Source organism: Carassius auratus, unplaced genomic scaffold (genome assembly GCF_003368295.1).
Source record: "Carassius auratus strain Wakin unplaced genomic scaffold, ASM336829v1 scaf_tig00040578, whole genome shotgun sequence".
Lineage (NCBI taxonomy): Eukaryota > Metazoa > Chordata > Actinopteri > Cypriniformes > Cyprinidae > Carassius > Carassius auratus.
Window position 1 is genome coordinate 54,263 of NW_020526600.1, and position 20,738 is coordinate 75,000.

The 20,738-nt window shown below is 31.7% G+C and overlaps 1 protein-coding gene across 5 annotated transcripts in view; it reads right to left on the bottom strand.

Moving 5' to 3' along the window:
- The window catches only part of gria4a (glutamate receptor, ionotropic, AMPA 4a), a 70,739-nt gene that overhangs the window by 42,197 nt on the left and 7,804 nt on the right, over window positions 1-20,738 (bottom strand). For all 5 annotated transcript variants that reach the window (XM_026254953.1, XM_026254952.1, XM_026254956.1 and 2 more), the window contains exons 3-6: window positions 14,039-14,278; window positions 6,155-6,339; window positions 3,449-3,502; window positions 2,055-2,213 (exon numbers count right to left, since the gene is read on the bottom strand). In XM_026254953.1, coding sequence (XP_026110738.1) covers window positions 2,055-2,213; window positions 3,449-3,502; window positions 6,155-6,339; window positions 14,039-14,278 — 638 coding nt within the window. The remainder of the gene's footprint in view (window positions 1-2,054; window positions 2,214-3,448; window positions 3,503-6,154; window positions 6,340-14,038; window positions 14,279-20,738) is intronic.

Below are 20,738 nucleotides of genomic sequence, written 5' to 3' on the forward strand. Positions count from 1 at the left end.
GTCTTGTTTATAATCACATATCAATTATAATGCAGAGCTGTCCTAGTGCCTAAAGTAGATGTAAATGCAACAGAGAGGGCAATCTAGGTGAGTGAATTGATTATTGCCTCTGCCGGCTTGCTTGTAAGGCTGTGTACGTAATGCAATGTGACATAAAACTGCAATGTAGCACCACCACTACTTGTTACTGGAAAAGCTATTTAACTGTAAAGCAGTACAGATTGCTGCTACAGAGCAGTAAAGATCCATAGAGATTGCTGGGGAAAACAGTGCATTGTTTTTCTCTTTATGAGGTACCACTAGCAGTAAAATAAAAAAGCTTCACTGCACCAGAAATAAAAATGGATGTTCATCTGTTGTTATTTCCATAAACGAATACAAAAGCATGGCTATTTGCATGAGTAAATTACCCCAATAAGACAGAAAAAGCCTCAGTGGCTGGATCTGCACAGACACCGTTCGTTATGAATGAATTTGATCAGTTGAAGATTTATGGTTCTAGCAGAGGCATAATAACATCCAATTAACATTGAGGGAAAGACAGAAGCAAACAACAACATTAAAGGGGGGACTCAGCGAGTGAGATGCAGAAAATCAAGAGCAAGCAAGAGATGGAGATAGTCAAGGCTCTTGCCTATAAAGTGTGCTCTAATGAACCCGTAAAGATTGGTCTGATGTTCCTTTGATAATTTATAGTAGGGACCGCAGGATGGAAGTACTAATCAATGGGAGTAGAGAAGGAGCTCCACGTTATCAACAGAGGAGAAAAGCAAGGTTTTGAGCTGAGGACTGCACAATGAGGTGAGGTTATGCAGAATAAAACCATCTTAATGAGTTTATTTGTCTTGCTTTCTATACAAAGAACTGTAATACTTTTTGTGTGGTACTGTGCGAACATTTCACTTGTGTTTGAGACTAAGAATAGATGTGTGTAAATGTAAAATGGATTTAGTAGCATATGTGTGAATAACAAAAAGGCCCTGAGGGTCCTTAAAATCAAAAAAAAAATATATATATATATTTTAAATGTTATAACAAGCATCTTAATGTTTTATATTTGGGGGTGGCAAAACAGGAATTATTTTTTTTATTTTAATATATTTATGTCCTTCACCTAAATGTACTTTTTAGTACTTTATACTAAATACTTTTTTGTATTTAGTATATAACATATTTTATTCAAATTTAAGAGTGAAAATAGGAGAATTAGGGCAAATCAGTACATCATTAATTTACTGTCATTGGGTAAATAAGTAATAATGTAATTATAAAAAAGTAAATGTAATCTGTGATATAATTATAAGTACTTTATTTTTGGACTATTATTACACAACCCAAGGCATATAAATAATTGCATTATTATTAAGAATTTAAAGATGAAATTATAATTGATATATATATATATATATATATATATATATATATATATATATATATATATATATATATATATATATATAGATTTATTAATTTTTTTATTTTTTTTGCTTTCATTGAATCCCTTTATAAAAGAAAAGCACATTGTTGGATACATTGAATTTGTGCCCCTGAATGTGAATTTGTCTAAAATGGTATCACAGTCTTCAAAACACAACATGTATTTACTTGTATTAAGACTATATTTCACATGTTCCCTAACAGACAGGTTAAACGTAGCTCCGGCTGTGGTCTGTCACGGCTTAATTGACTCACGCATTGCCTGGGCAGCTGCTCGTTGAATCTCATTGGCTAAAGCTTGACGAAGAATGTGTCCTGTCACTGTTTGATTGGCTGAACATCTGTGACTGGATCTCTGCCACATGCGTCCGACAGGATTATCAGAGTTTTGCCCTGATTTAAACCAACTTCTATTTGCTCGAGGGGTTCGAAGCACGCTGTTTGAGTAGATAAGGAATTATTCTGCTGATGGATTCAATGGTGTTTAGTTCAGATCTCTGAGTTAATTTAGTGAACTGGGTGCTGAAACATAAAGCGTGTGCAAATAAATGTTCACAGTGTTTGTTATTCTGGTTTATTGGTGTTTGCATTTGTGTTTAATTATGTTGTTTGCGTACCCTGGGTGGGCTCTCGGATCCTGGATACTCCCTCTGGTCTAGTTTGTTCCAGCGCTGCATTAGTTTAATCACCATTGGTTTGCTAAAATCCACCAACTGGAAACCAGTGACGTTTGCCCCGCCGTGCATAAACCTCTCAAGAGAAATGTCTTTAAATCCCTGACGGGAAAAAAGACAAAGAGCAGGGTGAGAGCGAATGCAGCCGATGCATTGAAAAGATAAAAAGGTGGAAAAGGGGAGATTGAGTGAGAGTGAGTTATAACAATTCATAATATCCCAGATGCTGACGCTAACAAATGTCCACGCAGAATGCATCAAGGCACAGCACAAAGTAAGCAATGATAAATCACACGTAACAAAGTTCGGGTTCAGCAGTCAATCATAGTCAGAGTCTCCAAAACTAAACAAGACGGCAAAATACTTGAGACTAACGACCAGTTCAGAGAAAATTAATCATCCAGATTGAGTTGTTGCTAGGGTGTTTTTGGTGGCTTTTTAAAAGATTAATGGCGTTGGCATTGATTTATTGTTGCTAAGATGATGTTAGTGATGTTTAGTTTGTTGCGTTATTTTATTTGTATTTTCTAGTTACATAAAAAAAATGTTGAAATTTTTTTTTTGAAAAAAAAACAAATATTTTTTTTAATTTTTTTTTTCTAATTACATTTTTAAAAAATATGAAAAAATATATTATATATATATATATTATATTTTTCAATTTTTTATGGAATTAGAGAAAGAAGAGTCTTACATTAAGTTTTATAAAACAAATAGTTACAATTCCTTACATTAAATGAAATATATTAAAATAAATTAATAAATTATATTATTTTAATTAATTAGAAAAAGATACAAGTACATTGAAAATTATATAAAGTTATTTAAAAGAGATTTGGAAATGTTTACATTTGCTAAGGTCTTCTTGGGTGTCAACTGCGGTCAATTAATTATTTCATTTTAATTATACATTTAGGAAATACATTTTAAAATTAACAATAATTCTTATAGTTATTTTTTTATATTAAATATCATTTTTGAATATGATTTTTTTATAATTAGAATTTAAATTTACTTGGTGCTTTTAAAACTCAATGGTGGTGGTTTCATAATAAGCAAAAAAAAAAAAAGTCCTGTATCCTCAAATCTCTGTGATTTTAAATCTGCTTTATCGTCCAGAAGCTGAAAATTGTGCATATGATCACGCAGTAAAGCACAAGTGCACATTTAAGGAGTCCTTCACAAACGATGTGAGTTAGATGCCAAAATGTAATAATGCGTTCTGGTTTTCTTCAGGAAAGTGAAGCTCAGAGCCAGAGGACACACTGTCCTCTATATTTGTTCATTTCCTCCAGCTGTATTCCTCCATCACTGTATAAACCCGCGCCAGCACTCACCAGGTTAGCGACGATGTAGTGATATCCTTTCACATGTTTCCCCACACTCACAATCTGAGAGAAAGACAGAAATACAAGGAATGAGTGGCTGGAAATACAGTAGCACAAAGATTGTTTTATTACAATCTTTATTTTATTATTTATCATATATTCTTGGGAAAGTATTTTTACATATAAATAGAGTTTATGTTCCAAGACACTGTGTGCATTTCAATTTCAATGCATTTGTATTAATGTGCCAAATAGGATGCAGAATTGCAGTTCAAATTTTAATGTAAGTATAATTAAAATGATAGTTGATTTTTGATGAAGCCATCAGCATGCATTTGTTTTTACTTATACTTGTAAATAATTCCTGGTAATAGATTACATTACCCATGATTCTGTAGTCTCAGCACCAATTACAGAATTAAAAACAGGTCATTCGTGACAAAAGAACGCTTTCATCGCCTCGAAGAGGATTTTTTCACTGGAGGAAGTGTAATTATGGATTATGGACCAGCCAGAAGAAACATTTTGACGTAAAAAAACACAAAAAGTTAGAAATGTAGCATTGCATCAGTGTCTCATCAATGGAAGCTCTGCAGTGAATGGGTGCCGTCAGAACGAGAGTCTGATAAAAACATCACAATAATCCACAGCACTCCAGTCCATCAGTGAACATCTGGAGAAGACGTGTTTATAAGAAACAAATCCATCATTAAGATGATTTTCAAACCATTGCTTCTGGCAAAAACATGAGTTCATAATCCATAATAACGTTTCTTCCAGTGAAAAAGTTAATCTCCTGTTGTCTCTCACTTCAAAATGTGATCTGTTTTGGATTGTAAACGGTGCAGATTTCTCTCCTGATTCAGATGATGTTTTCACTGGAGGAAGAATTCGTATGGATTATGGACTCAAAAACACCTTAATGCTGGGTTTGTTTCATCTTTTGTCTTCTCCAGATGTTCACTGATGGACTGGAGTGCTGTGGATTATTGTGATGTTTTTATCAGACTCTCATTCTGACGGCACCCATTCACTGCAGAGCATCCATTGATGAGACACTGATGCAATGCTACAAACTCATCTAAGAGTTTTTTTTTTTTTTTTTTACTATTCCTTTAAGTAAATAGTCTTTTTCAAATACTGTATTTGAGATTTGTCTAGTGTGTAACTGGTATCGGTGTGAGATCACATCTGCTCGAGGAACATTCTGGCAGGGCATGTAGAGAGAACATTCTGTTGATGTTGTACCTAACTATGTCCAACCACGAGACAGTGTGTGTGTGTGTGTGTGTGTGGGTGTGTGTGTGTGTGTGTGTTTGCCACATCTGCTGTCAGGCTGATAGATGGGCACCTCAGAGGTCTGCCTGAGGAACAGACGGACCATGAAATAATCAAACACGCCCCTCAATCGCAGAGTTCATAGATCAGACGTCCTGAGAGCTGAGCTGTGACATCATTACCGCATGAGAACCATGGAGCTGCTACACATTTAAACCGTTTAATGTACACTAAAGTTTTGTTTTTTAAAACATTTTTGAAAGAAGTTTTAAAACTACAATAAAGAAGTTCAATTGAGAAATAAATAATATTATCATATTATTATCAAAGTCAGCTTGAAAACTGCTCAAAGCACGTATAGTACTATTTTTTTAACAATATATATATATATATATATTTAACAATCTAAACATTAAAAAAAAATTATGTTTTCAATTAATGCACTTAAAAATATTGTAGAATATACAGTTTAATAGGTTTTCAAAAATATATTTTCTAATATAATTATCTAAATATTAATAAGTAATTAAATGTAAAAAAAAATTATAATGTTGCATGATGTTTTCAAAGTCCGTCAAAATGGCTAAATGACAGTTTGATATTATATATTATGTTTTGTATATTATGTTTTTATCAGAATATTTGTAAATATTAAAAAAAATACAAATATAATTATTTATAAAAAAAAAATGTAAAATATTTTAAATTTTGAAATTGTAGATTGTTTTTAGTCATTTAGCAAAACTATTCCAAACACTTACAGTGCTAGTATATATTTTTTTTTATAATTTTTTATAAATATATATTTTTGAAAGATCTGAATATATTTTTTACAAATTTAATAAATATTTTCTTTTTTTAATATTTTAGAATATGTTCAAGTCAGTTATCAAAATGTCTTAAAGAGCTCACAGAGCTATATATAGTATTATGCATTTTTTGTAAATATTTAAAAGTATTTAAATAAATTAATGAAAATTTTACATTTTAGAATTTGAAGAAATTAATTGTCGAATATTTTCAAAATCAGTTAGCAAAACTGCTCAAAACACTTACATTACTATATATAGTTTTATTATTTAAAAAAAATCTATTTTTAATAATTAAAAATTTAAATAAAACATTTAGATTGTAATACATTCTTTTCATATTGTGGAATATTTTCAAAGTCAAAAAATATATATGTTTTAAAAATATATATTTTAAAATATCTAAATATTTTAAAATAGAGTTAAAGCATGTAAATAAAAAAAAAAGTGTAAAAAAAATTTAATTGTATAAGTCAACATGAAATTACACTCCCAGCCCAATTTATTGCATAATGATATAAAGAATATATCACACGAAAAACAATGTAGCGGAGCATTTTATTGTATCCATTGTGTTTGACCAGGATTGTAAATGTGGTTAATTTTGATTGCTTGATGTGATGCTCACCTGCTCCAGAATGTTCTGGAGTCGTTCTGCCTCGAGGTCGATGACGAACTTCTTCTCCTGTCTCCGGTCCAGGTCTTCCAGCAGTCTTCGGTGACTGGCGTCATTGAAGTTCTCCACACAGATGGCACTGACCTGCCAGCCGTTCTGACCCGCCTTCTCCATGATGGCCTGCAGGATGGCATATCCTGACAACAACAACACATGTATCTTCACCTAAACATGCAGAGAAAACTGAATGGAGCACAAATAGAGAGACTTAGACTTTTAGATCGCAACAGCTACAAAAGAGTCACAGCTCTCATCAGTTTATTTCAAGCGCAAATGATCTAACTGTCCATATATATATATATATATAAAGAGAGAAAAAATAACTTAAAAGAATGTTATAGTTTAATTAAATTATGCAATTTTATGCAACTACTAAAAAAGCAACTTACTGTATGTCAACATTTGTCTTAATTATCTATTTTATAAAAATATGGGAGACAAAGATGACTTAAAAAATAAATAACTTGAAAATGAAAAAAATAAAACTATACAATTATATGCAAATGCTAAAAGGATGCAACATAATTTTTTTTAAACTCTATTCAGGGTTATTATAGTTCACTAAAACAATAACAAAATGGTTTTACTTTACCCTTATTATAACTGAAATACAATAAAATAAATAAAAAATGACTAAAACATTAACATTTAAATGAAAACAGAAATTAAAGAAAATATTAAATAATTTACAATATTGATAAAAAGTAGAATTATACCCAAATGATTCTAAAATAACATTGACTCCATTATATCTCCCAAAGTATGAAAAATAAGTTTTTCTGCAATTTTATGCAGATGCTAAAAAGTAAGATGCAACATAAATCAGATAAAACCCTTCGAACTGTAGGTAAAAACTTGAACTTATTTTATTTTGTAACATTTCTCATTTTTATTTAATGAGATACTTAATGTTCATATACTAAAATAACTAAATCAGAAAAAAAACTATACAGACATATTTTACAAATCATAATAAACCATAAAAATGACAAACACACAACTAAAGACTAAAAAGTTAACTAAAGATAAAATGAAAACAGAAATATAAAAACTAATTTAATTATTTATAAAAACTATAATAGTGTCATTAATATAATACTGACTCCATTATCTCTGACAAAATATGAAAAAAAGTAATTTTGATGCAATATTATGCAAATAATAAAAAGAGAGAAGCTACATAATTCAGCTATATTCTCCTTTCCAGACTGTTTGTGTGTGTGTGTGTGTGTGTGTGTGTGCGTGCGTGCGTGTGGGTGTGTGTGTGTGTCTGTGTTTGTGTGTGTGTGTGTGCGCTCGGGCTCTGTCTCCTGTCCAAATGTCCCATGTGTATTCTGCATCAGTGTGCCAGTAATGTCGGCCAAGAGCAACAGATGTCCTTTAAACTGGCCTTTAGTCGCACCGCAGGACTTTGGACATCAGGACATATGTAGTGTCCAGTATCTTTCTGTCTGTGTGTGTGTGTGTGTGTGTGAGCAGGTTCACAACAACAGATATGAGACAGGCCACAACACACAGACAGACCACAGATGACCGTGAGCTCGTACACATACACACACACACACACACACACAATCATAATGAAGCGGTACCAGCTGTCCTGTGAGTAAACACAGACTGGCAGCAGAGAGCTGGAGAATCCTCTGTACACAAACCTCAGTCTGTGTGTGTGTGGACGGACGGATGGACACTTGCCTCTCGCGCCGCATGAAAACACAGCCTTTACCAGCTGCTTTTCAAACACAGCGCTATGTGAATGTATAGTCATGTGACGTGCTACATCAAAAGGAGAGGTTTTGGAGAAATGCAGTGTCATTTAGCAAAACGACTCAAAATATGTTTTTTTTTTTTTTTATTAAACATAATATTTTTATATTTGTAAATATGTACATATTTAACATTATTATTAATATTATTTTTACACTTTAATGCCATTTTAGGATATTAGCAAAATGGCTCATAGAACTTAGAGCTACATATAGTCTTATAATTTTGTACAATTTTAAATATGCAAATCTAATAAGTAAATGAAAATGAAAAAAATGAATAAAAATGTAAAATATTTAAATATTTTAAACATTTTAAACATTGAAATGATTCCAAATGTATTCAAAATTGTAAAAATCCATCCATCTATCTATCTGTCTGTCTGTCTATCTGTCTATCTATCTATCTATCCATCCATCCATCCATACATACATACATCTGCAGTAAAAAAGCTGCACCTCTCTCTTTTTCTGTGGACCCGTGCTCCCTTTCACCCTCCCGTCTTTCCTCTATAGTATCGTCCACACTCTTCTCTCACCCACACCTTTCTCATCTCTGGATGTGAATGTAGCAGCTGTCACTTTATGCTCCACTTTAACTTCTTGTCTAGACGGTATCTGTCCTCTCTACTCCAGGCGAGCCTGTGCTGCCTCTTCTAACCCCTGGCTGTCTCCTGTTCTTTGTGAACATCAGTCCAAATTCTGAGCAGCAGAGAGAAAATGACACAAATCAAAAGATCCGTCTGACCTGAGTTTGTATCAGTCTCTGCTTTCATCTTTCTCTGCCAAAGTCCAAACTGCAAATCCTTCGTATTTCCACAACAAGATCAACAGCGCTCCAGACACATCTAATCTCGTCAAAACATTAAATCATCTTCTGTGTCCCCGTCCACCACCTCCATTTCCAAACCACATACACTGCTAAAACTGCCCTCTCCTCCTCCTGTCCCCTCACTGAGGCAGAAGTAACAGGCAGTAACATTATATCATCTACACATCTCTTCTCCCAGGCATTTTCCTCACCGCATTCAAGCAGGCTCGGGTAACCCCACTGCTCAACATTAAACACTTCACTTGTAGATAGCTACAGACCTGGACCAGGAGTCTCTTTCCTTCCATTCATAGTGAAAAAACTTTGAACGAGTTGTTTTCAACCAGATATCATTATTTCTTCAGTCAGGTTTCAGAAGTGGCCATTCAACTGAGACTGCATTATTTTCGGTTTCTGAAGCCTTGCGGATTTGCGAAAGCTGATTCCAAATCATCAGTTCTCATTCTGCTGGATCTCTCTACCGCTCTTGACACTGTGAATCATCAGATCCTCTTGTCCACCCTCTCATCACTGGAATCCTATCTCTCAGATAGGTCTTTTAGGGTGGCCTGGGGAGCGGAGGTGTCCAGAGCACACCAACTGGTCACTGGGGTTCCTCAGGGATCAGTACTTGGACCCCTTCTATTCTCTGTATACACAAAATTAGTGGGACCCACAACAGGGAACATGGTTTCTCCTACCTTTTCTATACTAAAGACACACAGCACTATCTTTCATTTCAACCAGATGATCCATCTCACGTTGGATGAAAGAATATCACCCACAGCTAAAACTGGCAAAGACCGAGCTTCTCATCTTCCCTGCCATTCCGACTCTACAGCGTGATTTCACCATCCAGCTAAGTTTGTCAACAATTACCCCATCAACTCTGGTCAGAAATCTTGGTGTAATCTTTAATGACCAGCTGAATTTCAAAGACCACATTGCAAAAACGGATCATGCAGGTTTGCATTGCACAACATCAGAAAGAGCTTAATATCTTGTCCAGGCCGTTTGTCATTTCTAGGCTGGACTACTGCAATTCTCTTCTGTCTGGACTTCCGTCATGTGTGATTAAACCTCTACAAATGATTCAGAATGCAGCAGCACGACTGGCCTTCTTTGAGCTCAAAAGGGCCCATGTCACACACCTATTTTTGGCATTGCACTAACTACTGTTTGCGACTCGCATCAAGTTCAAGACATTGATTGCTTAAAGAACAGCGACAGGCTCAACACCTGCCGACTTCCACTCACTCTTCTACATCCACTCCAGAAGCCTGAGATCTACAGATGAGCGATGCCTTGTGTGGTACCATCACAGAGAGACACAAATCACTATCCAGAACATTTTCATGTACCATTCTGGCTGGTGGAAGGATCTCCCTCTTTTCTAAATCCACCACTGTCTAGCTTGTCCTAATCTTAACTAAGTCTAAGTCAAGAGCGGAGTGAAGATAAGAGCAGCGGGATTTTGAATGAAGCAATCATTTTTTGAAAGTTTGAGAACACATATATCATGCACACACAGAAACAAAAATGTATTTTCAATGCTGTGAATTATCAATAAAGTTGCTTAGAGACAGGAATTCTATATTGAAAGTTTAGCATTCCGTACTGTCTCATATTTTTGCTGACAGTTGTTTTGCATGCAGTGCAGTAGTATTTCTCTCAGTGTTCATAAAGGTAGCAGTAGCGAGACTCTAGCTAAAGTGTCAAAGCGCTAGCTGGAACTGGTCGCTAACAGTCCGATCCAGACTGCCAGATGGTCCGTTTCTCGGCTAAAGTGAGCGTGCCAGTAGCAACGGCTGTGTCAGTTACTCAGGGCCTGTAAGTGGAGATGTTCGCTCAACTGTGCTGCTAGCATTTAATAGCCGAGCGGTTTCCAGCACTGCTGAAACGGCACAACGAACGTAAACAAGGACGTCCACTAACCTACCGGACGCTAGAGATCCGTAATAAAGAACTGAGCAACTATCCTGAGGCAGCTGACGGCGGGGGTGCAATCAAAATGCACTTTTGAATGACCAGAATTAAAGAAAGATGCATTTCGCCCTAAATTAGCAGCCTACAAAGACCAGCTTTCTCTTGATTTTATAATTCAGTGCTGTTAAACAACTCAGATTGCATGTACGTCTGCATCTGGAAAGCATCTGCTGTGTACAAACATCTGACAGACCTCTTTCAGACATCAGTTTTACATACACTAAATCATAAACATCTTAAATAGCTAACGTTTATTTGACATCTGATAGGAAACATTCTAGATGTAATGCAGATGAGCAAACACTTGCAGATGTAAATGCGTGGGTTGGATTTAATTTGATCAGTTTTTGGTTGTAAATCATTTGAGGATACAGAGCGAAATATAGCAATGTTTTGTTTCTGAATGAATCGCTTTTGAATGAATCAATGAAAATCAAAATATTTTTAGTTGAATGAAAGACTACAATGATTATTTTTTAAATATTTATCTGACTGAATCAGCATTTAGAGCAAATTGGATGAATAAATGACTACAACTACTTATTTAAAGTACATTAAATATAAAGTTAATATAGGGTCTTATTATTGTAACTTAATTTATTGATTAAATATAAGAATTTGACATAAAATATGACACGTGCATTGAATAAAGTAAGAAAAAAATGGTCGTAAAAAGGTAAAATGCCTCTGAAAATCAGTTTAAGGTGGTAAACTTGAACCTTAATAAAAACATACATTTCTGTAACTGCTAAATACCACAATAAAATAGAGATATTTTCATTTTCAATTGCCAATTTCACACACCCTTAAGATCTATACACATTTCTGTTCATTTCTTCTCCGTTTTTGTAAAAAAGTGTATTTTTAACAAGCTTTCACTGTCCGCCAATTATGCTTGATTGTTTTACATGTCGGTAAAGTGTCTTAATGGCTATTTTAGTTAATAATCTGCAGTATGGCTTTCCTGTTCATCTGTGAATAGATGTATTTTTTTCTATATCTGCTGGCAGTGATGCTAATATCTCCAGACAAGCCGGACGTTCCCCTGCGATCAGCCATTTCACGTGTATGAGCGAGCGATCGGAGACGTTTTAGCAGACAGAGCCGCAATGCAGATCTGCTGACGGAGGTGTGAGGTCAAACTGAGTGTCTGCGAGTCTGATAAACCTCCTCAGCGCTCGGGGAATCAACACAAACACGAGGACAAAGGCAAAACTGACAGGGGAAGCATGCCATGTCCTCGGAATCGGTGCCAACTGCAGATCAAGCGGCTCAAGATCAGAATAGCGCTTATGATTCACTAAATAAATAATTGCTAAAACACTTTCTGAGAAGTTGGCACTAGTTAACCTCCCTAATCTCAACCTCAATCATCCTGGGCCTTCCTTACTATACACTATTATAGTTTTTAATAATATTCCAATTTAATTTTGTTTCTTTATATTTATATTAGTGTTTATATGTTTCAAATGTTTTATTTTACTTTTTAATAATTAAAAAATATATATTACTATTTATGTTTTTCCAGTTAATAATTTTAGTGCTTAAACTCCAGTCCAGTTATTTCTTTAAGCAGTATTTATTAATATTACTTTTATTTATATATCGAATGCATTTTGTTATTTTATTTAATAATTATATAAAATATTATATTATTTTTATATTTTATTTTATTTTATAATTTGAAATCATTTTGTCATTTTTTTTTATAAAAAAATATTTTTAGTGTTATGTATTACCATTATATTAGTGTTAGTAGTGTTTAATTTTTATATTTTACATTTTTCTTTTAATTAATTTTTTTTTTTCAGTTGTTCTTTTTATTAAATTTTTTTATGTATGTATTTATTCATTTCTTAATTTTTTTTTTTTTATATTAAGATTTAGGTTATTTTAATTATTTTATTTTTTAAATATTAAGGTTTTGGTTTAATTTATTTTTATTTCCATTTTCCAGTCAGTAATTTTAGTGCTTATTTCAAAACAGAAGGACAAAGGCTAAATTGATGCAGAAAAAACGCTGCGTCGTCCTTGGACTCAACGCCAGCTCGGATGAAGAGACTCAAGAGACTATCAGTCAAATTCAGACATCAGCACTTATTAAGTGAGGGAGGAGATGAAGACGAGGGAAGAAAGCAGATGCAAAGGATCCATTAGCTTCTCTTTCTGGTCTTTAAGCAGGAGATCACGGATGACTGGATGATTGGCTTGCAGCCCGCGTCGCTCTGGGCTCGAGGATGAGCAGTGGACCGACAGCAGGCAGGAGATCTGAGGCGCTCTGTGTCCGAATGCTGGGCTTAAAATGGACTGAAGAAGAGCAAATCATATCAAGAAGAATCATATCATTCTCCTTTCCCTCTTTTTACTAAATATTTATTTATTTAGTTTTAGTTTTGTTTATTATTATATTTATTTTTACGTATTTGATTCTATTTTGTTTATATAATTACCTTTGTATTTTTATTTTTATAAAGATTTTTGTAATTTTGTCTTTTGCATTGTTTGTTTTATATTGCTATTTAGGCTTAATTTATTTTCATTTCAGTTTTTTGAGTTATTAATTTAAGTTCCTTCTTTTTTTTTGTTTAGTTTATGGTTTTTCTAATATTTATTTTAGTATTATTTATTACTAATATTTTAATAAGTACATTTCTATATTTTTATTTTTTTGTCTTTTTTGCCTTTTTATAAATTTTTACTGATTACATTTTTTTTTCAGTCAACAATATATATATATATATATATATATATATATATATATATATATATATATATATATATATATATATATATATATATATATATATATATATATATATATATATATATATATTTTTTTTTTTTTTTTTTTTTAATGTACTTATTGGCCAAGGTGTCATTTCTAAATTTTGTTTAGTTTATTTTTCAGCTAGTATTTATTTCGTTTCATTTTATTCAATTTATTTCATCATTATTTCAACTAACAAAATGTTTTTAAGAGTTTTAGTTCACAAGAATAACCCTGAATGTATAACTATGTAAACTAGTCTACTCATTTCATGTTCACGTTCAAAAATGCTTGCGATCGTATCATCATTACGCCACATGCAAACAAAATTCATCTCTTCTCTCTGTCTACAAAGATGGGTTGAGACAGAAGTTTGTCCTCAAGCCGCTCAAACAAACAAATCATTAAACCAAGACACCAGAAAGTGTTTAAACAACTCAATATTGGCTGGTCACGTTTGATATAGTCTTTCAGTTCGGCTGCAGGCACAAGTGTGTGTTTCTTACCTCTGTCTGTGTCGTACAGGAACACGAAGCGGCTCCAGTCGTAATGGTCCAGGAGGCTCAGTAACGCTCCGCGGATGGAGGGCCGCAGCTGAAGCACGAACTGTGTCTCGCCCTCGGCGGGGAAACTGGGCGTCACCAGAGAGATGTGCAGCGCACTGCAGAAGGACGTCAGAGTGTGCACCGAACGCTTATCGTACAGGCCGAAGATCGCAAACACTCCTCGCGAATACTGCGAACAAACTGAGAGAGACAGACAGAGAGAGAGAGAGAGAGAGAGAGAGAGGTTCAGGGTTATATACGGTAACTGCACAAAAAACATACTGCATTACACAGTAAAGAATGAGAAAAAAAACTGCATTAGAATTTTTTATTTATATATATATATATATATATATTATTTATTTATTTTTTTTTTGCATTGAGTGATTATTGTCATGACAATATATACTATATTAAATATATAAATATAAAATATAAAATATATAAATATATCTACTTATATACTATACCTATAAAATATATTACAAAAAACCTGTTGATACTATGTGTAACATTTTAGAATATGTAATATAAAATACTGCATTTAATATATATATATATATATTCATACCTGAATAGATTTTGATAAATTACAATAAATACAGCACTGGCAACAAATTTAACGTAGAAATGTAAAATAAATGAATAATTAATTTATAATGTTTCAGATTTGCCATCACAAGAATAAATTACATTTGACAAAAAAATTATTATGGTAATATTTTAAGAATAATACTTAATAATTTGCATATAATTTCTGCCATAAAAATCTATTTATATTTATATAATTTTTAATAATTTAATATATGTGTGTGTATATACTGTACATAACATTTTTTTTTTTTTTTTGCATTGCATTATAATTAAAACAAATGATGAAATGCCAGAAGCCTTATATTATTAAGGTATATTGTATTCATACAAAATATATTTTCTTCTATTTTTTAATATGAATATATTCTTGACAGTTTTTTGTGAGATTGCAGTCACTTTTTCCTCAAGTTTTCCTTCGCACAAGAGAAAGAGAGAGACTTCAGTAGTCAGTGTTTAATCTTCAAAGGAGTCACACACACACACACACACACACACATACACATACAGAGTGTGTCTGTTGCTTCTTTGATGTACGTTTATAATGTTGCATTTCTGTCTCTTTCTATGAATGACGTACTCTAGTTTTCGCCTGTGGGATCAAACAGTCTGTTCGCGTACTTCTCTCAGGTGTTTGTGTCATACCTGTGTCATAAAGCTTATTCTTTATAATGCACAGTACGAGTGTGTTTGTCTCTGTGCCTCACAGCATCTGTTGAGTACTAATGGTCTAAAACCAGAGTTTGAGTGCTCTGTGCTGTCAGAAGCTGATCCTCCGTCATCATTTACCGTCTGATTCATCGACAGACCGATTAATGGAAGGACAAACCGTCTGTCGGTTATTTATAGACTGAACGTCACTCTCTGCTCCGATATCAGCAGCGGACGGTCGTCATGGAGACACAGTGATCATCAGTGAAGATCAGGATGGAGGGATCACTGAGGAAGGTATGGAGGAGGAATAATTATTAATATAAGCTTATTAGGAATGATGTTGGTTTATACGATGTTAAACTGAAAGAAACTTGCCACTGCTCAGCAACAATCCCAATTACTTTTTTTTTATTATTCACACAACGGCATTATTCATTATTATTCACAATTCATTGATTCTCTTTAATTCTATTTGAAATGTTATATTTTCATATATATATATATATATATATATATATATATATATATATATATATATATATATATATATATCTACAGTGCAGACCAAAAGTTTGGAAACATGACTATTTTTAATGTTTTTGAAAGAAGTTTCTTCTGCTCATCAAGCCTGCATTTATTTGATCAAAAATACAGAAAAAAATGTAATATTGTGAAACTTGAAATCATTGTTTTTAGATGTATTATACTTTAAATGATCATTTATTTCTGTGATGCAAAGCTGAGGATTTTTAGGATCATTATCACATGATCCTTTAGAAATCATTCTGATATGATGATTCATTATCAAAGTTGGAAACAGTTCTGCTGCTTCATATTGTTTCAGAACATGTGATACTTTTTTAGGATATTTTGATGAATAAAAAGTAAAAAAAAAAAAGCTATGTTTTTAAAATATAAATATTTTGTAATAACAATATACACTACTGGTCAGTAATTTGGGGTCAGTAATTTTTTTTCTTACTTTTTTTTAAAATAAAATCAATATTTTTATTCAGCAAGGATTTGTTAAATTGATAAAAAGTGATAGTAAAGAAAATATATTATTAGAATAAAAATATTATTAGAATTTAAATTTTTATTTTTAATAAATGCAGTTCTTTTTAACCTTTTATTGATCAAATATATCAGACAGCAGAACTGTTTCCAACACTCATAATAAATCAGAATATTAGAATGATTTCTAAATGATCATGTGATCGACTGATGTCACATGTGACACTGAAGGCTGGAGGAATGATGCTGAAAATACAGCTTTGCATCGCAGGAATAAATTATTTTTTACAAGTATATTCAAATAGAAAACTATTATTTTAAGTTGTAATAATATTTCACAATATTAAATTTTTTTCTGTATTTTTGATCAAATAAATGCAGGCTTGATGAGCAGAAGAAACTTCTTTCAAAAACATTAAAAATAGTAATGTTGCCAAACTTTTGGTCTGTACTGTACTGTATGTGTGTGTGTGTGTGTGTGTGTGTGTGTGTGTAATGAAAATTGTTTTGTTTGCCGATAATTTATGAATATTTGTGCAAATTACTAGCAGTTTTAGTAAAAATAGAGTAAAAATAGAGCCAGAGTAAATCCTACACCTTTTTTTGTAAAAAGTTTAACTTACTAAAATAACTAAAACAAATAAATAATATATATAAAAAAAAAAAAATGAGGAAAAACAATCAAATTACTAAATCTTTTTAAGTAACATTAAAATATAAAAAATATAAAACATACCAATAAAATCTAAAATAACTAAAATGTAAAGTAAAAAACGAATACAAAATATTAATACATACACTGATGTTTTCATAATCTGTTGTCAAATTAACACAACTAGCTTTTTTTAATATAATATAATATAATATAATATAATATAATATAATATAATATAATATAATATAATATAATATAATATAATATAATATAATATAATATAATTTTAATACAATAAAGGCATAATTTTCATGAGCCGATCGATTCCTGATGGATAGAATCAGGTCTTGTCCTGCATATTTCTTCTTGTTGAATGTCTCGTTTCTCTCAGGATTGTGAAAAGTGTTTCATGTCGACTTCAGGGGGATCAGAAACATCTCTCTCTCTCTCTGTCTGTCTCTGTTTCTGTATTAAAAGAGGCTGTTTTTACAGTCTTGTGTTCTGTGAATGTTATAGTCACTCGTCCTGTGGGGAAAGAGAAGAGCGGATCTTTTTCAACACAGCCTTGAGGTGTCTGAGGCTCGTGTTGTGTGTGTGTGTGTGTGTGTGTGTGTGTTTTAACAAGCTTCAGGAGTGTGATGGGAACGCAGTACAGTCTGGTCTAACGCTGATGTCAATGTCTAAATTTAACACACCAGTCAACCTGACCGTTTGTCACCCCACGCTCACTTTCTTTCATATTCTGATGAATGTTTGTAATCACCTTTAGCCACAGAAATAATTGAACTGAGTGGACTCTCCATTTATTATAATCATTTAATCTATTCTTTACACAGACAGCACGTCCTGACCAGCTACACAAGCCTGTGTATGTTATTTTTCTTTTCCCATTTAAAGTGAACTACTGTGCAGCTGCAAAGTGCTGAAATTCACAGCCAATCAGAATGTACTGCTAAGTGGAGCAGCAACCAATGAAATCCCATTGTGGGCGGAGCTACTTAGTGTGATGTCACATAAATAGAACACTGGTAAAATGACTTCTGCATGTCATTGTTACATTAACATGCGTCTATAGCATACAGTACGTCATATGTATTCTTTTTTATTATTATTTTTATTCATAAGGATACATTAAATTGATGACAGTAAGTGACAATAATGACATTTATAACGTATATAACATTTCTATTTCAAATAAATGCTATTATTTTGAACTTTCTGTTAAAAAAATAATCCTGAAAAATGTAAAATACATCACAGTTTCTACAAACGTATGAAGCAGCTCAAATGTTTTCGACATTGATAATAATCAGAAATGTTTCTTGAGCAGTAAATCATCATAATCATCACTGCGTATTCATTTATAAATATACAACATATTATAATAATAATAATAATAATTAGCCAATTTTTATTAGGACCAAAACTACATGAACATGCTTCTATCACATATAAAGTATGTAATAAAATTTGAGTATATAATATGCATATATTTAGAAGCTTGGAGATCTAATAAATGTAACAATAATATTTTTACAGTAATATTTTTACCAATATTTGTGTGTGTGTGTGTGTATATACATATATATATGGTTGTAAAAGTCATTTCAACAATTGTTTTTTTTTATTATACTGTAAAATGATTTTGTTGTTAAAAAGTAAATAATTATTGGAGTATGTTTTACAACAAAATATTATCTCAGTATTTCTACTTTAATATTTCATATTTAATTACCATTTCTTTGTATTTATTTGTGAAACGTATTATCAATTTATGAGAAAATAGTTTGAAAGTAAAAGTAATAAAAATCATTATAACTAACATCAACAAAGATTAATAAATATAGTAACAAATGTATTGCTTAATATTAGTTAATGTTAGTTAATGCAATAATTAAAGTGTTACCAAGCATTTCTGGTTCATTCATCACTCTGTGGTCCAGTGGAGTGCATTACATTGTTGGATACAGTTGGTAAATGTCATTTGTATACAACAAAAAAATTTTTATTACAGTCTTTTTGGTGACACTTTAGTATAGGGTCCAATTCACACTAATAAGTAGTTGCTTATTAGCATGTCTATTATTAACATATTGGCTGTTTATTAGCAAATAAGGAGTTAATTGAGTCAAAAGTTATAGTTAATGGTTAGTTAATAGTGAGAATTGGACCCTAAAATAAAGTGTGACCGTCTTTTTATTTACATATTGCAAAATAGTATGAAAAGCACACCATTCCAAACATAAACAATGTGTTTCCCAAGCGAGTCTTGTATTAGATCTGACAATACTGTCACTGTTGTTACGTCTGCTCTGTTCTTAAACACACACACACACACACACACACAGTCTAGCAAACTGTCTGGATGCAGTATAGTAATGTGAATTTGGGAAGAAATGTGCTTAATTGTCATGAAAATATTGTGAAAAGTCTTAATAGGTTCTTCATGCAGGATATGATTTCATAGATTTAGAAATATCATTTCACTGTCGTTGGTTTGACAAATCGAAACACACAGATGCAGCATCCTGCAGCAATCCAGGTACAGAGTTTGAACCCGTGTGTGTGTGTGTGTGTGTGTGTGTGTGTGTGTGTCTATGTGAGAGTGTATGTTTATACTTGGTTTCCTTGGTAACACATAATTGCTTATTTGCTGCAACAGAAATAGTTTGATGATTCATTCTGTTGGGAACCAATCAGAGGAGAGCTTTCTCTGTCTCTCACACACACACACAAGAGACATGTTTGTTAAATACATGGTCAGAAAGTCAATTCTAAACTCTATTTTGAGATGAACAGAAAACTAAATTTTGTATCTAACTATTTACTTAAAGAAAAATCCAAATCCAAATGAACATATGTGAATTTAATTATGCAATAAGACACTCGTTCTAATGTATATATTTACTACATTATATTAATATTATTTCTTTTAAAAAAAAAAAAAAATAAATAAATATATATATATATATACCATTTAAAATGTATGTAATTTAAGTTGTAATATTTCACAAATTAAACAAAGTTATATTTAAAACTTTTTCAAAACATTCAAAGAAATAATAAAATTAATCATTCTTAAAAATATTTTTACAAATGTTTAAAAATCTATGTATTGTATGTAACTGTGCTTTATAATATTTCACAATTTAAATAAATATAAAAATAGTTATATTTATATATAACTTTTTTTACAAAACAACTTTTTAAGAAATAATATTAAAAACTGTAATCCTTCAGGCCTATTGTGAAATAACTCAGATTAGTGAGTTATATCGAATATAGTGATTTTATGTCATATTTAAATAAAACTATTTTGAAATTTGTTTAAGTTACATATAAATACAACTATTTAAATGTTTATTTAAAGTGAAGTATTAAAATTTTAAGAAATAATGTTATTTCTTTGAGTTTTCTATTTGTATAGCAAATAAGAATTTAAATTAAGGATTACAATTTATGCACCATTACATACATTTTCTAAGAACAACAATTTAAGAAATATTATTATTTCTTTGAATTTCATTTTGAAAACTACCAATATAAATACAAATCTATTTATTTAACTTGTGAAGTGTTAAAACTACACTTTAGTTAGAAATTAAATATTTTTGACAAATTTTATTCTGAGAAATAATATGATTATTTTGAAAAAGTCATAATATATATATATATTTAAATTGTGAAGTGTAACAAATGGTACTATTGTCTTTATGGTCCTAAAAATTGCTTTATTCTTTTATATAT